This window comes from Pseudorasbora parva, chromosome 3, assembly GCF_024679245.1.
Source record: "Pseudorasbora parva isolate DD20220531a chromosome 3, ASM2467924v1, whole genome shotgun sequence".
Taxonomy (NCBI): domain Eukaryota; kingdom Metazoa; phylum Chordata; class Actinopteri; order Cypriniformes; family Gobionidae; genus Pseudorasbora; species Pseudorasbora parva.
Window position 1 is genome coordinate 45,509,223 of NC_090174.1, and position 23,240 is coordinate 45,532,462.

The 23,240-nt window shown below is 36.4% G+C and overlaps 1 protein-coding gene across 1 annotated transcript in view; it reads left to right on the forward strand.

Annotated features, from left to right (window-relative positions):
• The first annotated feature begins 6,295 nt into the window (after positions 1 to 6,295).
• LOC137071997 (globoside alpha-1,3-N-acetylgalactosaminyltransferase 1-like) overlaps positions 6,296 to 23,240 on the forward strand; it is a 29,341-nt gene continuing 12,396 nt past the window's right edge. The window contains exons 1-4 of the mRNA XM_067440218.1: positions 6,296 to 6,482; positions 6,685 to 6,840; positions 18,930 to 18,965; positions 19,255 to 19,281. Coding sequence (XP_067296319.1) covers positions 6,779 to 6,840; positions 18,930 to 18,965; positions 19,255 to 19,281 — 125 coding nt within the window. The 5' untranslated portion in view covers positions 6,296 to 6,482; positions 6,685 to 6,778. The remainder of the gene's footprint in view (positions 6,483 to 6,684; positions 6,841 to 18,929; positions 18,966 to 19,254; positions 19,282 to 23,240) is intronic.

Below are 23,240 nucleotides of genomic sequence, written 5' to 3' on the forward strand. Positions count from 1 at the left end.
TAGCTGACAGTTGACATGAAACTGAAATAAAGAACATCAAAACAGTACTGTATCAACATCTTCACAAGCATACCAAGCAACACATTAAAATGAATGCAAAATAACATTTAAACTACTATTTAGTACTTGAATGTTCATATGTGCGTTGCAAAATGCTTGTTGCCATGAAAAAGTCCGTTTCTGTGACTAATAGACATAGTTCTTTAGCCAAACTGGCTCACGTCTTTGACGTTTCTCTTGTGGACAAGTATCAGAAACCAGTGGTTTCAAACCACAGAATGTCCAGACACTGGAACATTAGAAGGAATCAAGTTTTCAGCTTAGTCAGTCCATTATCCAGTGAATTATTTGGCACGGGTGCAAGACACGATGCATGCTGTCTCTTTCCATCATCCAAGTATGGCTTTAGAAAACTTTCCTTTGCCTGGGGGCAATGCTATGCAGTAGAGGGTTAAGGTGATGGTAGTAATAAGGTTCAGTAACAATATGATTTTGTTAAGATTAGTTAATGCACTATAGGAATCATAAACTAACAACAATACTTTTCTATTCATCAAATTCATTCTGAAATCCTATATTATGTTTTCCACAAAATATATTAAGCACTGTTTTAAGCTCCAACTCATTATGAACAATATCTAAATACACATTAATTATTAAATTCTGTACATTTAAATTGTTATCAGTTTGTTTTATCTAGTGCATTTAAGTTAAGTATTAGCAATGTACCTTTTACTTTATTGTAAAGTGTTACTTGTGTGATAGCTGTCCAAACATGGGTCTGTCTTCACCTACACTGTCAAGCTTGGAGACATCTAAATCCTTTGTGGATCTGTGAGAGTAAGTCTCTTAATTTAAATGTCTATTTGCATCCGATATAGCAGCCAGGCAGCCAAACTAACAGGAGGATGAATGTGCAGAAGTCCATGTTATTGTTGCATCTTTTACATTTAACTTTTTCATTGTTTCTTTAAAGGCCAGACCACAGAGAACATGGTAATGTGTTGTGTCTCAGTAAATATGTAAAGACGTTATATTCAGTTGCTTTTAAAGGACTTTTAAAGGGGCAGGGAGCCATGTGTTTGTAAGACATGTCCTCGTTGTTTGGCTATTTTTAAAGACACACAGTGTGAGTTGAGCGAGGGTCCAGACTCTGGATTTATGAATGATGATTACCATTGACAAAATTTAGTTCGGTGTGTTCTCTCTCTAAAGCATCCTCACTGTTTAGAGATTTTTGTCAGTTTTGACATCCCCAGATGGATCCGATCCCTACAGATTGCTCAATCTCTGCAAGTGTAGTCATCAAACACACATTTTGTTGTCAGATTACGTGTGTACGTTTTATTTAAATATAGGAAATGGGAAAACACTAGAATCTCCTCCACTTATGCCCCACCCACACTGGTTGCCCTGTTCCTGGAGACTGTATAAACGGACACTTGATAAGGCTTGGTGGATGCTTGAACTTTTTAGTGACTGATAACATCAAAAAAAATTCATTGACCAAATTTAATTTCTGTGAATTAAATTGCATCAATTCACAGAAATTGAGTTTGGCCAACTGAAAAATTTAGATATGATCAGTCACTAGAACATTTTCAATTGGAAACATGGTAGAAAGAAAACTTTTTCTTTTTACAGTGTATGCACAGAAGCCTGAACTCCTTTTGTGATACTTGAAGTTGGCTTCTCCTAGAGCAACTACAAATTATACTTCAATAAAATGTAACTTCTATTTACAGTGGGGCAAAAAGTATTTAGTGTGCCACCAATTGTGCATGGTCTCCCACTTATAAAGATGTGGGAGGCCTGTAATTTTCATCATATGTACACTTAAACTATGAGAGACAGAATGAGAAAAAAATTCAGAAAATCACTGTCTGATTTTGAAAGAACTGATTTGCAAATTATGGTGGAAAATAAGTATTTGGTCACCTACAAAAAGGAAGATTTCTTGGTCTCACAGACCTGTACCTTCTTCTTTAAGAGGCTCCTCTGTCCTTGTTACCTGTATTAAAGGGGTCATATAATGGCACATGCACTTTTACAAGCTGATTGTATGGAAATGTGTGTTGGCAGTGCCTGTACACAACCATCCTATAATGATAAAAATCCATCACGTGTTTTTTTTAATCTCCTTATATGTTCTCTCCTGTCTCAATTCATGCCATTCGACAGTGTGATGTCACACGGACACCCCTCCCACGATTGTTGTTTGACAGCTCAAGCTGTCATCACAGTCCGCCATTTTTGATATACGCTGGAGAAGAATGGTGTCTAAGCGATTGTGGTGTTCTGTTCTTTGGTGTAATAATGAACACAGCAGTCATTTTTATGTTCCTAAATCCAAACCACTGAAGATGCAGTGGCTGAGTTTTGTTTTCGTCAATGCCCTTGTTTGTGCGAACCGCAAAGCATTTCTCACCAGACTGCTTTATAACCGAGGGTCAGTAAAAATCACCAGACTGCTTTATAACCGAGGGTCAGTATAAAGCAGGTTTGGCTAAGAAGCTGCTAATAAATAAATATCGTTACCAGCTCTTCGTGTTCCTGCTGCCCCTCCAGAAGTGAACTAGTTTGAAACGCTTCACGATGAATGAGGCTAAAGTAATAATCAATATTTATCTTCCTATATTATTATAATGATTCTTTCCAGGTATGATTTTGCTTTATGTTTCTTGTTTGCTAAAGTGTCTTTCATTTAATTTATTATATTTTATTCATTTTATATTTCCTTTTACTGAAACACTAAGACTTAAGATGAATATTGCCTGTCCTATTGTTTGTCCCTCTCACTGAAAGAAAGCACATGTTATCAGTATGTTTTGGTTAGAACTGGTTAGAACTTGAGTTTAATCAGCTCCCACCTTGGAGAGACTGTGTATCTGTGTATGTGCGCAATATTCTATGTTACAGATCAGTGTTGAGAATGGTGTACAATGGGTACCCTAAGAGATGGGTGGACTTGTTCTGGGCAAGCTGGTACCTGCTCCAGATCTGGAAGCTCAGTACGGGCCTAATTCCAGGGTGAAAGCTTCAACAAGTGATACGTCTATGGAAACGTGCATCAGAGTGGAAATTTACCATGACTGTACATTGCCTCTGAGCCAATCAGAACCATCCACATTGCAGTAATGACGTGGATAAGACCTTGTAAATGGTATAACTGTTGGGACAATTGTATGTACGATAAGGCGGGGCAACGAGACGGTGAGAGAGGGAGCGCAGCCTACACTTGTGAGACTTGAAGCTGGCTTCTGCTTTTGAAACTGCAAACTATTCTTAAGTCAATTTTTCTTTAATTAATTGCAATCCTGACTCTTGGTCTTTCATTTCTTGGTCTGGTCATTTCTTCACTACTGGTCCTGGGTCATAAGCTGTTAAACCCTAACAGTTATTACAAACTGTGTACGCTGGTGATAAAGTTAACATGGACGTGGTAACACTGCACTATAAGCTTAATTATGTAATGTTAGATGGTTTATAACAGTGTGTGTTACTGTAGAAAAAAATTGTGTTGTAACAGTTATGTAACAGCAAACCGACATTAAAGGAACACTCCACCGTTTTTAAAAATAGGGCTTATTCACTACATTTAGATATGCGGGCAAATGCATTTTTGTCTCAGCATGCATTGTTTTAGTTTGGCAGGGTCGCCGTTAGCTTAGCTTAGCATAATGAATGGAATCCTATGTTGCCAGCTAGCATGTCCCGAGTAAAAGTGATCCAAAAAAAAAAAAAAAAAACCACCTAATTACTTCTTGTGGCCTGAATTGAACAGCAACATGTTTACCATCAATAAAATAAAATAAAATATCTTTTCGAAAATTAAAGATAGGAGTATTAAACGTAGGAGATTTTTCTTGTGAAAATTACTCATTTATCACTCATTTATCATAATCGCCTCCCACAGCAAAATTTCCAGTGTTGTTTAGAGTGTTGTTTTTATGGTGTTAATTTATCAGAGTTAAAAATGGTTAATTCTGGTGTTAGCATCATAACTTGCAGTATAATCAGTGGTCGGAGTCAGTGTAATTACCAGTAAAAAAAAATGTTTTGTGAATTTACGCAGCCATTGTACGTTTCAAGATTTTCATAATGGAGGCAAGTAAAGAATCTTGTGCTATGCTTAGAAGTACTTAGTCATATAGCAACTATGCTTGAGGTACAAGCCCACTCAAGTCCACAGGGCTTAACCCTTTACAATAGGCTATGTATCATTTGTTAAAAATGTGTGAGTTCGACGGTTAAGTAGAGAAGTTTATATAAAGGGCCGGGTTTGAGTGACCAACTATCAATATTTAACCTGACAAAAATATATTTATTCAATGTTGTCCACATTATATTTCACATGCAGCAGCATTGTGAACTTTTGTAATGACACGTTTGGCCATTAACTTTTAAATGCATCATTATATTTTAAACTGCAAACTCTGCATTAAAGACACACAAATGGCAGATCAACGAGCGGCTACATTTCTCTCCGATACGGTAGGAGATTAAACTGAATGGGGAGGATTTGAACTGTGACAAATCTGACGATGATTGACAGGGCAGATAAACGGTGACGGGATGCACGTAACTAAGCGAGAGTCCATTAAAGATGGCGAATTAGTATGTCCCGAAGCTTGCATACTTTTCTGCTACACACTCAAAAGTATATACTTTTTCTTCACAAAAAGAGTACATACTTTTAGGACGTAGTATAAGTAGGCGAATTGGGACGCAGCAATATACTTTTCTGCTACACACTCAAAAGTATATACCTTTCTTTCACAAAAAGAGTACATACTTTTAGGACGTAGTATAAATAGGCGAATTGGGACGCAGCATTTGTCTACCTATATCTGACACACCCATTTCAGGTCTTGCAGTCTCTAAGAGCTCATGAGTTGAGTCAGGTGTGTTAGATGAGGGAGACATACAAAATGTGCAGGGCTGGTGGTTCTCCAGGACAGGTTTGAGAACCACTGGTTTAAAGGATAGAGATGATGTGAGTTGGGTGAACTTTTAAAAGCCAACAGCTTAAAGTTTTACATGGCCGAACATATAACAAAAGTTAACAGTTACAGACGGAAAATTACATTTTCATCAGGTTAAATACTGATAATAAATAGCTCAAATCGCTTTATCTAGCTACAACATAGAAATAAATTAAGTAAATATTAGTCCCACAGCTGTACTACCATCAGTACCTCCTTGGATTTTCCCTAAACCAATTGTAGATCTATGATGCAAAACAAGGTGCAAACAAAGAAAATCTTATCGAAAGGTTAAATGTGGGTGGATCAAAGAATCTCTGCACATACACTGGGGAAAAAAAATTCAGGCCCCAATTGAACATTTTCTAGTGACTGATCACATCTTTCTTTTTTTTTAAATTGGCCAAATTTAATTTCTGTGTATTAAATTGCATCAATTCACAAAAATTTAATTTGGCCAACTGAAAAATTTAGATGTGACCAGTCACTAGAAAATGTTCAATTGGGGCCTGAATTTAGTTTTTTACAGTGTACAGCAGCAGTGGTTTAGTGTAAAGTAATGATTTGCTCAAATTCATTTTAAGCTCTAATAAGTTGAAATAGTGGAACATAAACTTCCAAGCAGGATATCCTGAATGAAATACTACATTATCTGTACACACTTTAACATTCACAGTTCTCTTATGTTGGTTAAAGGTGACATGATGTAAACAAATAAAATGTGTCATCTTTTTTTGTGTGTGTTTTATTTGAATTGTTTTTATTTTTACAGTTTTATAAGAATTACCGTTTTGTAATACAAAAATATTAAAACAGGGTCTTGGCACTAATGAGAGTGAACCGTCCATGATATGCATCACAAAAGCAAAATTAAGCCATAGGACATTAGTGATGAAGACATGAGCAGCCTGAGCCTATTCTTTCTTCCTATCCCAATGGGCAAACTCAGTCCTGGAGGGCCCTGCAGAGTTTAGCTCCAACCTTTAGCTTATAAATTGCAGTGTCATTTATGATGATTACAAGATTAATAAAACAATTTTTTCAGTGGGCCAGCCAGGTATAATTAACAGAAACACTGGCTGTAATTAACGAGGAGTTCAGGATGACTCACACCATGGCTAGCTTTTAAACATTTTATTAGGGCACAAATAGTTCATAATAAACTGCGTTAACCTAGACGAGCATGTTATTCGCTCATTGTTTGCTCTGTGTCCTTACCTATTTATCTGAATGCCTGTAATCAATCAAACAATTAAGACGATTTGTCATATTAGGCCAAATATTCTTTGTTTTGAAAGTGTGAACTGTTGCAGTTAATGCTTAGCTAACATTTTATTTTCTAAATAATCCATGAAACGAGTTGCTATTTGAGGAGCGTGCACTAATACGTTCAGTTCTATTCATTTGCCACGCCCATAACAAGGGAAATCTCATTAATATTCATGTCCGCTCCACCCACTGGAAAGGTTTTTCACAGGAACTGATTACACAACACCGGTAAGTTAACAGCAGCTTTATATTTTAGAAAAAGTGTTTGGTAAAAAAGTGAACTGCATACTAAGTGATTCTCAGTGTACTCTCAACTTTGTATATCATGCCAATGCAAAATAACAATGAATGCATACATTTCGCCTTGCTCTTCTGCTGGTAACATTACTGACGTTTGTTTCCTTGACAATCTGTCAACATGTCTCCACAGCAACACACTCCTTCCATTATCACTCGTGGTTGCTTCGTCTGTCTGGCATTCAGTTCTTCGATTGATTAAGGACACAAAACTTAATACAGGAATAATGAAACCCCTTCAAAATGCTAATACCTTTCTTCTCGTGTTGGTTGGCATCTCAGTAACTGGGTATGTACTTAATATTTTATCATTTGTAGCTGGCTTATTGCTTCCTTTAGTGTTTAGATCTTAAATGAATAAATACAACATATGAGTAGTGAACCTGTCTAGGAGTTTAGGTGTAATTTTTAGACTAGTGGGAAAAAAAACCTCTTCACATGTTAATTATTAACAGCAATCTTTTTGGACTAAACTATGTCTACATTTTAATACATCTAAGCATAACTATTAACTCAAATGACTGAGAAGTAGGCCTACACAAAGGGCAAGTCGTTAAGATCTGAAGATCCATTATTTCAGTTTTTTATTTTATTTTTATATATTCACCCAACAAAGCATACTTGAATTATTGGGCTGCTGCTACAAAGAGGTGTGTGTGCGCGTGTGTGTGCCCTTGTTTATATTAGGCTACATTGTGGGGACCAAATGTCTCCAAAAGGATAGTAAAACCTGAGATCACCTTTTCAAAAGGCTTATAAATCATACAGGATGAGTTTATTTATTTTTTTATTTTTTTATTTTTATTTTTTTGAGAAGGTAAAAATGCTGAATGTTTCCTGTGATGGGTAGGTCGTAGGGGGATAGAAAATACGGTTTGTATGGTATAAAAACAATTACGTCTATGGAGAGTCCCCACAAAGATAGTGAAACAGACGTGTGTGTGTGTGTGTGTGTGTGTGTGTGTGTACGTACGTATGTAAGGCTGCATCTGTACGTACTTGTGTGTGTGAGTTATTCTAACTTAAGTTCACTACTTGACAGTTTCATGCATTTTTAGTATACTATTGAATTAGTTCTGCTCCTGTCATCTGCTTTGTTCAGACTTAAAGGGTTAGTTCACCCAAAAATGAACATTCTGTCATTAGTTACTCACCCTCATGCCGTTCCAGACCCGTAAGACCATCTTCGAAACCCAAATTAAGATACTTTTGTTGAAATCTGATGGCTCAGAAAGGCCTCCAATCATTGGCAGCAACGACATTCCCTCTCTCAAGACCCATAAAAGGTAGTTTGGATGCAAGCCGAACTCAGCTTCACCCATAACATTTGAGCTTGGGCAGTTTGGTCTGTACGGAAGCTTATTGCGTTCACTTGAGAGAAAAAAATTCTACTCCGTTTTTCTGAATTAATGACTTAATTATCTCAGAATTATGAGAGAATTTTTCATGAATATTTTTTTTGCTCTGTTTTTCTGAATGAATGACTTAATTATCTCAGAATTATGAGAGAATTTTTCATGAATATTTTTTTTTTGCTCTGTTTTTCTGAATTAATGAGATCCCTCAAAATCCAGCCAAGAGCTCTATTTTAGCTGGATTGCATGGAAGTAAACATGTCCCGCCTTTCAAATTTAATCCAGATTTATTTTACTTTGGGTTTGAGACATTGTTTTTAAGCGTTTTTAAGTAATAAAAATTGTATTGTTTTTAGTGCATCAACTTTGTGCAGACACCTCAAGACAGCAGAAAAGAACATTCTGATCTGCTTGACATTGCTATTGCACTGATCCAGTATTTTCAACAATTGCCTGATTGTCTCTTGTGTCACCACGTAGCCAGCCTGAATGCATTTCAGATGCATCATCTTAACTCGATCACATAGTAATGCGTATCAATATTACGAGTGTGAAATTGTGTCTAATATCTTCTGGAATGTATATTGTGTGGAATGTATACTGAGATAATGCACGTGCTACACAGTCTTTTGCGTGCATATGATACGCACTTTATGGCGTGCATATGACATGCTATTGGGTAGGTTGGGGATGGTGGGGTGGGGGGTTCGTACGTATAATACGCCATAAAGTGCGTATCATAAGCACGTGAAAAACTGTGTACCATATGCACACCAAAACTCATTTTAGCGTACACATTCCACAAGATTGCACACTTATTTATACGCATTTTCATGAGATCGGGCTCGCAAAGCATACCATATCTGATATGGAGAAACGGGCAAATTCTTGAGGTGTCTGCACAAATTTAACGCACTAAAAACAATACCATTTATATTACTTTTTATTAGACAATGTCTCAAACCCAAAGTAAAATAAATCCGGATTAAATTTGAAAGGCGGGACATGTTTACTTCCACGCAATCCAGCTAAAATAGAGCTCTTGGCTGGATTTTGATCTCATTAATTCAGAAAAACAGAGTAGATTTTTTTTTTTTCTCAAGTGAATGCAATAAGCTTCCGTAGGTCTGGACTTGATCCATAGAGGAAAAATGGCGTTTGGGGGGTAAAATGTGTGTTATTTTGGCACGGTTGCCTGCTAAAATTCACATAATATAATATATCACATAATTTAGGTCGCTTCAACCCGTAGACATGGAAAACAACCTGTGAGAAAACCGCAGGAACAGTGCAGTTGAGTTCTGTTGACATTTGACAACTAACAACTAACATTATGCGTTGCTCTGTTGCTCTGATTGGTTGTAGGTCTACCCAATTGAGGTCTTTCCTGGTTTGGTTGAAACTCGCCCCATAATAATTACAGCCCAATAGAGCAGTATCAGACTCATTTTCTGACTAGAATTGAGAATGAAAACGTCAGACTAAATAAAATGTACTAAAGACGTAGTTAAAAAGCCCATCTCACTACAGTGGTTCTACAATTGATGGGATGAAGTAAAATGTGTTAAAAGCTCACTCAAGTACTGAGAAGCTAAACCCTTTAGTGCTTTGTAAGTAATAAGAAAGACTTAAACATTTATACAATGTTTAATAAGGAGTCAGTGCAGTGTTGACAGAACCAGGCTATGATGATCATACTTCCTGGTTCTAGTAAGAACTTGAGCTGCTGCATTTTGGACCAGTTAGAGTTTGTTTATTACGCAAGCAGGGCAACCACCCCGTAGAGCATTACAATAATCTAGCCTTGAGGTCATGAATGCATGAACTAACTGTTCAGCATTTTGCATTGAAAGCATCTGTCGTAATTAAGATATATTTTTAAGATAGAGTGCAGTTTTACAGACGCTAGAAACATGGCTTTCAAATGAAAGCTTGGTATCAAAGAGCACACACGGGTTACTCACTGATGACGAGGACTTGACAGAGCAGTGTTAGACAGTATTAGACATCAAGTGTTAGACAGTATTCTAGGTTACTACTTGTGGAGCTCCGAGTGGTAGTATGTAAAAGGTGAAAAGATATGGTCCTAGCACTGAGCCCCGCGGTACTCCATAACGAACTCGTGATCGGTATGACATCTCTTAATTTATTGCTATAAATTCAAAATGGTCAGATTACTATGATTTGCCAGTGCAGTTCCACTAATGCCAGCATAATTTTCGAGTCCATTCAGAAGAATGTTGTGGTCAATAGTATTGAATGCAGCGCTAAGATCGAGTAACACTAATAGAGAAATACGACCAGGATCAGTTGATAAGAGTAAATCATTTGTAACTCTAATTGGAGCAGTCTCAGTACTATGATGCGGTCTAAATCCTGACTGGAAATCCTCACAGATGCGTTTCTTTCTAAAATGAACATAATTGTGAAGACACTGCCTTTTGCATTATTTTTGACTGAGACAGTAGATTTGAGATTGGCATGTAATTGGCTAATTCTTTACGATCGATGATTATTTATTTATGTTATTTTTTTAATAATATCCAATAAAAAAATTTTGGTACATATCCTAATGACAAAGATTAATTAATTTTATTAAGAAGAGGATCTATGACCTCTGGAAGCATCTTCTAATTGCCTAGTTGGTATAGGATCGAGCACACATGTTGTTGATTTTATTAATTTACCAATTTAGCCAATTGTTCTCCTTCTATAGCAGTAACACTAATACTTCTGAGTAATGCTGAAGATATTATTATAAATTACAGACGCAGTTCGTGTTTAAACAATAATCTTGGGGGGTGGACTCATTTAATGTAATGTACACTGGAAAAAAAAGTGTGTTAGAGTTACATGATTTGATTGTGTACATCGGTCCCACATAAATCAATTGCGTTAAACAAACATAATTTGTTCATGTAACTTCAACATCATGGAATGAATACATTTTAATTACTCAAGTAGTTTAAAAGTGAATTTGATATGACCCTGTCATGATTCAGACATTTAATTTCATATATTTGTTCATCCACTTAAATGTAATTGTTTCATACACTAGCTAGTTAACAAACTTTTAGCTAGCAATAGCACACATTAGCATCTTATATAAGCATTAATAGCTCTTTCAACAAAGCCTCTATAACATTTAGTTGTTTTAGTCCACAACCTAAGGAAACGCTCCACTCTTCTCCACAATGGTAATCCACAATAATTTAAATTGTTCCAATAATTCCAACATAACTAACAAGCCCCGCCCATTTTTAGTTAATGCAACACAAATTATTCATGTAACAACACAAACAGATTAAGTTTGACGTTAAATTGACTTATATTTAAGTGGATTGAAAACAATCAAATTAAGTTTGGACAAAATGTATAGCAATTGTGTTCCTTTAGCTCATTTTAAATAAGCAATTTGAACAAACAGTAAAAAAAAAAAAAAAAAAAAATGTTAGTGTCATCAGGTTTTAGACAGGTAACAGCACATCTAGATTATTATCTTTATTCATATCATTATGCATTTTTAGGGAAAGGGATCAACTATTCAGTAGCCCAAGCTTTATCAATTGTTCATCTGTATTATATCTGTTGTTTATTTGTTGGAAATCAATTAATAATTTTTTTACTGTTGAATGGTTTTGATGTTTTTTTTTTATATTTACTAAATCAGGGAACAGACACTGTCTCTGTGATAATATCTAGATGAAATTGTCCTGGGATTTATCTGACTCCGGGGATGTGAGAGAGCTGCAGATAGTCGGTTTAGCCGTTTGTTTGCTTCCTGACCTTGGCCATAGTTCGACAAGGTTTAGCTGTAAGACGACTAATACAACACCGTCCAAACGCCACTTTCTGCTTCTACAATGTCAACAGATGAAAACAAACAGATTAATTTAGGTTTTACCTATGAGGATGCAAATTCTTTATATTGTGGTGTGTATTCAGGTTCCACGTGAGGGAGAGGGAAACATACTGGGCTATTTTTTTTAGTAAAGCAAATTACTTGGGTGAGAGTATTGCAAGGTACACCCTTGGGTGAGGTATACCCTCAGATATTTTACATACACCATATTGAGTATAAAATTTCTGTGCCTGAATTGCCATGACTGTCATAAACAAAGTACCAGGACTCTTATTTAAACAGTGATAAAGTTCTGACAGAATGAAGCCAGTTTAGTTGTACTATCATTGAGATCTCTTTATGCTGTTTTTCTGTTTGGCATTCAGTCCTTGAAGTGAATAATGGCAAAAATAATGAATAATGAATAATGAAACTATAAAATTGTTCTGTTGACTGATATCTCAGAAACAGGGTATGAACTACAGCTCATAATTAACTATTACTGAGTAGTTTTATTCTATCTGGGATAGTGTATAGTATTCTTGGGACTTTTTTCAGTTGGTTATGTGCATTACTCAACACTGAATATAAATGCTCATAATTCTTTGTACTGTATTGAGCGTCTGATAGTAGATTCAAAGTACATATGAAAGTTTGTGTTAATTCAAAATTAGGTGGTAAAAAGAATGCTGTGTGATGTTTTATTTTGAACTGCTTGGATTACAATACAGAATCAAATAAGAGAAGGGGGGAACTAAGGTCTTTTATATAGCTTCTGGTCAACAATATATTGCAGCAACAAACATTTCAGATTTACACACTAAACGGCATGTAAAAAACTTTTGATGTTGCCCACTTTACATGACTGTAATGAACTAAATAAAATAAGCTCAACTGAAAAGTGCTGTTGCTGTGTTTTGTGTGTATGTGAGACGCATCCTGTAGAAGGCATGGCTTAACTAAAGGCCAACAGTGGATTTATTTGCATTTATACAAACCTAGTTTAAAGGAACAAGAAAAGAGAGAGCCAGATAATACCGCTGAAATTTGACAGACATTCCCTTAAAGGTCCCGTTCTTCGCGTGTTTTCGAAGCTTTGATTATATTTACAGTGTGCAATATAACATGAGTTCATGTTTCGCGTGTAAAAAAACAGTATTTTTCACACAATTTACTTATCTGTACAGCGCTGTTTTCTCTGTCCTAAAAAACGGCCTGATGATTTCCTTGTTCTATAAAGTCCCTCCTTCAGAAACACGTAACGAGTTCTGATGGGGCCAGCGCTTCCCGTGTTGTGATTGGACAGCAGCTTAGCGCACTTTGCCCGGAAAGGTCCCGTCTCTTACCATAACGGGGAGATGCAAGCCCTGAATGCGCGCTCTTATCCACGTAGGACAGCAACAAGACCACGCCCCCTATTTTGCGTGTTCTTGTGGGCGGAGGGTTCGCAAACAAACGGTTCTAGTGACGTCATTCCTGAAGGAAGTGCAGGGGTGTAGTCCAAACCGGCTGTTCGCTGTAGACTTTGAAAGGGAACTTCTGTTAAATAAAATATCTTGCTTGGCATTAAACTTTGAGTTTTATAATTTTACAGGTATTATTTATGCTCCAACAGCAACATTTCACAGTAACTAAAGTTTGAAAGATGGAATCGCGAAGAATGGGACCTTTAATACGTTTCTATCTGACTGGGTTCTTTATGTGCTCTAAATCACTCGCACATCCTTTTAACAGTTTGACAGTCTCTTTTTTCAGTTTTTGCAAAATATAAGTAGTTTTTTATGCCTTTTGCATGGCATTGCTCCATTTCATGCTTTTCATCTTCAGAAAGATCCTTTATATATGAGAAATGAAACAATGACTTTCTTTGAAAAGCTAAAATCTGAATGTTTATTTTACTAAAAATCCTGATGTGTCATTTGCATAATGAGGCAAAGCTAGACAGACCTTCTTCTCAAATATTATAAACAAACACATAAACAACACGCGCACTCTTTTTGCTACTGTAGACAGACTTACAAACCCCCCGAGTCACATTCCCAGAGAAATGCTCTCAGACAGCAAATGCAGTGAGTTTGCTTCCTTCTTCTCAGAGAAAATCAAAAATATCAGAAAGGCGATCAGCACATCCTCTAGTTGCTCTGTGGTCAGTCAGATCAGACCAAACCCTCGGAAAATTACTATGTCTGATTTCGAAACAATTGACGGTAAAATTTTAGAAGACACAGTACAGCATCTTAAAACATCAACCTGCGCCCTTGACGCACTCCCCACTTATTTTTTCAAAAATGTGTTTAACTGTTTGGAAGCAGATCTCCTAGAAGTGGTGAACTCCTCACTTCTCTATGGGACTTTTCCAACCGCCCTTAAAACTGCAATAGTTAAGCCTCTTCTGAAAAAGAGAAATCTAGATAACTCCATACTGAGCAACTACAGACCAATCTCAAATCTCCCCTTCATAGGCAAAATCATCGAAAAAGTTGTTTTCAATCAACTAAACAAATTCTTAAACTCAAACGGATTCTTTGACAATTTTCAATCTGGTTTCCGACCGCATCACAGCACAGAGACAGCGCTCATAAAGATTATAAATGATATTCGCTTAAATACTGATACAGGCAAAACATCAATTCTGTTTCTACTCGATCTCAGTGCTGCATTCGACACTGTTGACCACAACATACTTCTAGACAGGCTGGAAAACTAGGTCAGGCTTTCTGGGATGGTCCTCAGATGGTTCAGATCATACTTAGAAGGGAGAGGTTATTATGTGAGTATAGGAGACCATAAGTCTGAGTGGACATCCATGACATGCGGAGTCCCACAAGGGTCAGTTCTAGCACCTCTCCTGTTTAACCTGTATATGCTGCCACTGAGCCAAATAATGAAAAAGAACAATATTGCTTACCACAGCTATGCTGACGACACCCAGCTCTACTTAGCACTGTCACCTAATGACTACAGCTCCATTGACTCTCTGTGCAAATGCATTGATGAAGTTAACGACTGGATGTGCCAAAACTATCTTCAGTTAAACAAAGACAAAACTGAAATCATTACATTTGGAAACAAAGATGAAATTCTCAAGGTGAACGCGTATCTTGAGGCTAAAGGTCTGATAACAAAAAAATCAAGTCAGGAATCTTGGTGTGATTTTGGAGTCAGACCTGAGTTTCAGTAGTCATGTCAAAGCAATAACTAAATCAGCATACTATCATCTGAAAAATATTGCAAGGATTAGATGTTTTGTCTCCAGGCAAGACTTAGAGAAACTGGTTCACGCTTTCATCACCAGTAGGGTGGACTATTGTAATGGACTTCTCACTGGCCTTCCCAAAAAGACCATTAGACAGCTGCAGCTCATACAGAATGCTGCTGCCAGGATTCTGAGCAGAACCAGAAAATATGACCATATCACACCAGTCCTCAGGTCTTTACACTGGCTTCCAGTTACATCTAGGATCGATTTTTAAAGTACTATTACTTGTTTATAAATCACTCAATGACCTAGGACCTCAATACATCGCAGATATGCTGATTAAATACAAACCCAACAGATCACTCAGATCAGCAGGATCAAGTCAGTTAGAAATACCAAGAGTTCACTCAAAGCAAGGAGAGTCTGCCTTTAGCTATTATGCCAGCCATAGTTGGAACCAGCTTCCTGAACAGATCAGATGTGCTCCAACAGTAGCCACATTCAAATCCAGACTCAAAACACATCTGTTCAGCTGTGCATTTACTGAATGAGCTCTGAGCACTGTATGTCCGACTGATTGCACCTTATCTATGCATCATTTTTTAAATATTTTTTTATAACTGTTTTAGTTTACCTGTTCTTTTCTTTGGTTATCATCATTTTATTACTTTGAATTCTCTTTACATTGTATTCTTTTTCTTATGCATTTTTTAGCCCTATTTTAATTCCTTTCTATGTAAAGCACTTTGAATTGCCATTGTGTATGAAATGTGCTATATAAATAAACTTGCCTTGCCTTGCCTTGCCTAATACTAATTTGTAAAACAGTGTATTGAATTCTTACAAAAATGCTGCTTTGTGCTGATTCGAAATTTTTGCTGGAGAAAATCATAAAGCAACAGTGAACCTAGAAAAGCTTTTTATAATCTTTTTGTAAACAAACTAGTCAGATCTTGTATTTCAGTTTTTTTGTCCACTTGGGAACAGTTATTCACAGTGCATACAGAAAGTATTCACAGCCCTTCACTTTTTCCACATTTTGGTATTTTAAAGTCTTATTCCAAAATGGTTTAAATTCATTGTTTTTCAAAATTGTTCTACAAACAATATACCCCATAATGAAACCGTGAAATAAGTTTTTTTTTGAAGACTTTGCAAATAATATTAGATGCCCAGTGTGATTGTAGTATTCATAACCTTTGCTCAATACTTTGTTGAAGCCACTTTGGCACCAATTATAGCCTCCAGTCTTTTTGAGTTTTATCGATAATGATAATTGAATGCTATTTTGTTGAGTGTGTTATTGTGTTATTACCTTGGCAGGTTTATAGCCTTGGACAGCTGACTCCTAAAGGTTTTGATATTCTTCATATTAACTGTGGTAGACGGTTCACAGCAGTGACAGAAATTATCTTTTCTAATACGTTTCAATTTATTTTTACATTTTATGGGCGTTTTTACCTTTTATAAAAAAAAATGTTTAACCTAATTATATGCATGCACACACTTTTGGGTCAGTTTCATAAATGTAATTAAATGTAATTATAATAAAACACAATAGGTCTTCTACCAATAAAATTAAATAAGTATCAACAAAATTCATCTTTGCAAAGGCCTGGAAACTACCCCTGCATTTGAGGTAGCATTTACACAGACTGTTTAATGAGCTCAGAGGTGACAAATAAATAACCCACAGTTAACAAATGCAGAAATAATGTTTAACTGTTTTAAACATAAAATGTTGCATATTGTAATTTTACATATATTTTACATAATTTACAACATGAAAATACTTTAAATGTCAAATTAGAAGTAAGTCACTGTCATTGAGATTCAACTGAATAATTCATATGGCTGATTCATTCAGGAATTCAAGTGGTTCATTCAAAAAAGCTAATGCATATAGTAAGGAAACCCCTCCGTGTGTTGCTCAGAGACGCACTTACAGTACTGTGGCTTTGTTTTGAACCATTTCCGTTGGCAAAATAGAGCAAAAACAGTGTAAGTCACTTAATATTAACTTATTGTTTTGTAAACTTGAATCAATATAATATTCAATATTCATATTCAAAATCAATATCACATTTATCATGCTAATAACTTCACTCTTTGTGTGATATTTATTACCTATGTTAAATTATATAAATAAAGACTTCATCATCACGCAGTTAAAACATGCACTTTAAATGTGCATCCACACTAGTCTAGTCTACAAGACTACCCAGTAAACACAGAACATTCTGGGAAACAAAAATGGTTAATCACGTAGTGCATTCTCTGGAGTATGTGAGGGATGTACTCGATAATGTCAGATCGCACATTGTTAAAACAAAAAAACAAAAATACAAAAAAGATATTATAGCAGACGATATATAATGCACATCCCTATTTTAAATCCATCTTTTGTATTATTTATCTATATTTGTATGTAGAGTGTTCTTAGAGTGTGCAATTATTTTGATGGTTTAAGTAATTTCATGATTGGGGTTGTTATTTATTTTTTGCACTGTTTACAGGACATTACTTTTTTTATTTGCAAAGTCTGAGTGGTGTGAGAGAATTTTTCTACTTTCATCCGTACAATTAAATATATTTCATTATAAATTACACTTATACAAAATAAATGTAAAGTCTTTTTATGCTTATTTCCATTTGTTGTAGAAAGGACTGTTAGGGTTGGGGGTTGTGATGTCACAAAATAACATTGGCCTGTATTGCATGAATAATAATTAATTTATACACATGTTTTACTGTTTTAATCTTGAACAGCTTTTTTTCTTTTCTTTTATCTTTTTTTATGCGCTCTAAATGAGCTTGGTGCTTCTGTCAGTTCCAGGATTTTCTAGGTCATGGATAAATTAAATGTATAAGCAAATTAAAGCCAAGTATGATTTGCTGGTCTAGTGGTAATGTTTTGGCTAAAATTGTAAAAAGGGGTTCTAATCTGCCTTAATATAACTTAATTTTAATAAACTAATTTTATCCCTGTACAAAACGCATATCAAGAGTTGGCTTTCAAGCTTTTATTGCAGTCTGTATGATTTGCAGAATCTGTTTTTAGACCTGTGCTCTTTGGGGGTTGTTATAATGTGCTGAGTAATTCTGATCAGTCATTGGCTGTTGAAATGTCAAGAGTGGTTTGATTGGTTGTTTCGGTCTCAGGTAGTCCTCTATGGCTCTGAAGTAGTCTAGACAACAGGGTGGCAACAGACTCCTCCCCCTAACAGAAGGGTATTTTTCTTCTGTATTAACTGTTAAGTTTCCACTTTCATCAAATCCCTTTTTTATGGTGTTGCTTGGCATCTTACTGAGTGGGTATGTTATTACTTTTTGAAATATGGTGTTTGATAGGCAATTTTCAATTGATAGATTGGAAGTGTGGGAGAAAATTGCCTTTATTATTTGTGTCTAAAAATACTATGACATTTGTAAACAATTACTACTCTAAGATTTCTCCTGTTAAATGCCTTTCTCTCTAAACGGGGATCATTATGTTGTCAGGAATGAGCTCATGTGGGTGCTGTGAAATTCAAAAAAATAAGGTGTTTTCCAGCATGCTGAAACATCAAATATCTGGTTTTATTGTGGGGAAAAAAACTTGTTTCAGTATAGCCTTTATCCTATTGCAAAAGGTGTGGAAACACAATCACAGCAATCTTGACATTTTTTGCAAGAGAAAGAGAATGTGATTTTTGTTAACTCCATATAAAATCAGATTAAAATAAGTAATAATGACACCACAGTAGCTCCTAAAAAAATTAACTTCACAGTCTATAATATCCACTGGGCATTTACAGAAACAGATTCAACTTTTCTAAACAATCATTTGTGTTTGCTATAGTATAGATCTCAGCAAAATGTCATCAAACTACTGTGACAGGATTCTTTGTATCTTTGTGTTAAATCTGATTCCATTGAGAAAAGAGACTTAGGCTTAGGTTCCTTTAGGCCTATTCATGATCTGTTATTGTGTTTCTTCACAGATTCATTTATCTGGGCTACACCTCCACCTCAGTCAGGTGAGTGTTTTTCAACTGTGTGTGATAACTACACCCATAAAAATCCTGTGACAGGATTAAAAACAATTGTGGTGCCATCTGGTGTGAAAAGCGCCAGTACAGCACCTTTCATCGGTAAAAAACAGTATTACTGATACTTTTACATAATTCAGCAATTCATCCTCATGTGAGACAAGTTGCATATCAGCTTCAGAGTAAGACCATAAAACTAAATAATAACTGTAAAAGAGCAATCCTTTATTCCTGTATGTATTGTGACCATTTAGTATTCTAACCATGTCTGTTTCAGTTACAAAGATCAAAGATTCTGCCATGAGTAAGTACCGTCACTGTTTATGCATTCACTGAAACACACACTTACAATACTTGTAGCACACTTGTGAACACTTTTACACATACAAAAGCACATTCACATAAGCATACACATTTATACGCACATTGCTAAAGTGCAAACTTACTGCCAGCATGGCCAAGTGAATTTAATTATTTATTTTTGAGGGCTCTGAATCAACTTCATGTTATACTACCTGTTATTTGACACTTGTGGTTGATTAAATAACCAGTAAGGCATTACAATAATCTAGCCTTGGGGTCATGAATACATGAATTAACTTTTCTGCTTTTGACATATGTTTTAATATAGAGATGGTTTTTAAGATGGAAAATGTGTTATACAAATTTTAGTTTTGTCAGGCCTCAAAAAATCTAGAGCATTATAGTGAAAGTGAACTCCATGGTTTCTAGTGATTTCTCCCAGAGCTGCATGTATAAGCATTGGTTTTATAACTATGCAATCAATGTTATTCGAGGTGAACAAAGAGGATGAGAGGAAGCATGGAAAAAAATATTTACATTTTAAGTGGATCTAGTGACTTGCATATTAAAGGGGTGGTTCCGTGGTTTTTTTCTAGACTTGGTTGTGTTGATGGGGCGCAGTGTAACTACTTTTCTTTCTTTTTTTACGCCGTATTTTTCGTATATTTTGCCTTTTTATTCCACATCACCGTCCTTTGAACGGCTTGTTTGCTTCCTGCTTGAAGCCCATGAAGCCCATCCCTCCGAAAAACACAATGGTCTTAGATTGGTTAGATGGCCAAATCTAGTTTCATGTATTGCCTATACAAAAACGGCCAGTTTGGACTTCAACAAGCTTCTTCCCGTGTTGGTGACATCATTGGCTGAAGTGCCAAGCAGAGGTTGTCCAGAAACGCCAAGCCCCTTACCATTACGGGAAGAAGTCACATCTGCGGCAGTGTTTATGTTAATAACAAGGGTTTATGATGTCACCAACCCAGGAAGAAGCTTGTTGTAGTCCAAACCGGCCGTTTTTGTAGGCAATAAATTACCATAACTTTAAAAGACAATGGGCCTTATTCATGAAACACGAGCAGAACGAATTTGTGTGTAAATCGTTCGTAAGCCGCTCTGACGTAAATTTTCGGAAATGTTAGTTGGTACAAAAGAAATTTACACCTGATCCCTACCACGTGTAAATGGTGCGTAAAACATATGAACGTTCTGTGTTCTAATTTAGGCAAACTGATGACATTGATGCATTTGATGCACTATGTAGGGCAGGCCTACCATAATAATATTTCAGGAGTTGATTTACCCCGTCTTTTTAGTTTTGTTTGTACTGTTTAACGTTTGGTAATAGGCAGTTCCTTTTTACCAGGCCGTCCAATCACAGTGGAGGAGGGGCGGGACAAAAACTACACCGACCAATCATCCCAATTTTACACGAACCGAACAACAATAATAGAGAAGTTAAAGGGGTACTTCAGCGCTGGGAAGATGAATCTGTATTTAAACTGGGTCATTAATGTAGTAGAAATGTGAAATTATTTTTGAATTTGGTCCCTTCTAGACTGAGAAAAGGCAGAAAATTTATTTTTGTCTCATGGGGATGAAAGACTACAATTCCCAGAATGCTTCGCTGCCCTGTGAGGCCATTCCCAAAGCCACGCTACTGAATTAGTGACTGAGTTCAGAAAGTACAATTAAATACTGAACGTGTGTTCAATATAACGATCGAGTTTCCGCGTAAGTCTCACAGCAGACTCAGATTAGGAGTCAGATTACATTTAACGTCATAAATGAGCTGATGAGCTCTCGTGATGAGAGCTGAGGTAATCGCGACCACATTCGGGGCATACATTCACAACGCTTAACTTGTGTTAGAAATTAATTTGAGAAGTTAAAACACTTACATTGCTTAGCATCCGTTTAAATTAATGCCTGTAGCTGAGCTGTGCTGTAAGTGTGATCTCCCATTCCCCATGCACAAGTTGAAAACATGCAAGAATTGCTCCCTCTGCTGGCTGTAGTCTTTAGCCTCTGGGCAAACATTTTTCCAGAAATAAAATGCATAAATCTCTCGTCTCAGGGGGATATAAGAGGGGGGAGCACGATCATTTGAATATACTCCAGGGATTCTACTGATACAAAGCCATGTGTTAATCGCTGAAGTAACCCTTTAATACTGTTTTTTGTTTTTTACTGCATTTCTAAATTCAGTAATATTCTTCAAAATATCACATTACTGCCATGGATATTCTGTATCATAGCTACCAAAGTATCTCAGCTGGAAAAAACGCTGCCCTTGCGAAGCGCTTTCAAGCGCCACCAGGCTGTTTTCAGAAGAGTACCAGGTGTTTAGCTGGCTAAAACATGCTTTGGTGGACACACAATAATTTAATAAGTATTGCTAGTCATATGGTCAATTAGTCTCTTGAACATTTATGCAAAATCCTGGATCCAAACCTGAGAAAGAATTCCAGAAGAGTCCACAGCGTTTCTGGTCATGTCATTTGCATTTGTAACTCGTGGGCGGGAAATATGCAAATTATGAATAAGCGTGCACGCGCATCCTTTTTACACATGTTTGGAATTCACTAACATACACACGTTTAACTAACGAATCCGTGGTATACGAAGCGTTTGTGAATCTGGAGCATAGTTTTCGTAAAGGTCCATTTTACTTGCAAATTACTCAGAATTTGCTCATATATTTACGAAAGTTTCATGAATGAGGCCCAATATCTCCGTTTGCATTAAACTTTCAGCACTGTAACTTTGCAGGTACTTTTTATGCTCAAGCAGCAACATTACACACTAACTAAAGTTAAAAAGTGAAATCGCATGCAACCACCCCTTTAAGACCTTTTACACAAACAGTATCAATCCAATGTTACAACAAATGTTTTAGAATGATATAAAATAAAAATGTTAAAATGAGATGGTATTTTAATAGTAAATATCTATAGCAATGGACATTGGTAACCTGCATTCTTTTCTGGTTCAAGATTGTAGAATACTTACTTTCCTTCAATGTCATGCTCTGACTGTTATAAAAAAAAAAACTGTATTTTTTTTTTTTTTAAATAGCGAAACATGAATACTCTCTGAACATTATGTGCATGCACATTCTGCGTTAGTACAGGCAGATCATGTAGTCAAGCTCCCCTATCAGCTGACAAAATTCAAGCCTCGCCCATATTAGCTCATCTGATTGCTAGGCACTCATTTGGCAACTCTCGAATAGGGCACATTAATTAAGCACAGCCTAAAGGGGTACTTCAGCGCTGGGAAGATGAATCTGTATTTAAACTGGGTCATTAATGCAGTAGAAAAGTGAAATTATTTTTGAATTTAGTGATTTCTAGACTAAGAAAAGACAGAAAATGTATTTTTGTCTCTTGGGGATGAAGGACTACAATTCCCAGAATGCTTCGCTGCCCTGTGAGGCCACTCCCAAAGCCATCGCTACTGAATCATTTTTACTTTCCCACCACCAAGTTCATCTTCATAAAGTCAATTCAGTTAGAGAACAGACACTACAATTAAAAACTGAACGTGTCTGTTCAATATATTGTGATTTGGCCGCTAAGGAAGTGTCAACACACACGCAGAAGGAGTCAGATTACACTCATCATGATGAGATAAATGAGCTCTCGGGTTGAGAGCTGAGGAAAACGCATCCACGCTTACAGCAGTAGTTCTCGGTGTGTTTTCAGTCTGGCGCATTTTCAGTTCATGCCTTTGGAAGATTACCTTTCATAGGAATTAACTTGATGATAACAAAATACTCACTTTGCTCCGCCAGCCGCACCGTTTCCATAAATGCCTGAGCCAGTTGAGCTGTGAGTACAACCCCTTCCCCCATGTGTGAGTTGAAAACATGTGGAAATAGATCCCTCTGCTGGCTGTAGTCTTTAGCGTCTGGCCAAACATTTACTGATGACATAGATCGACGATATTTGCGTCACCAGAGTA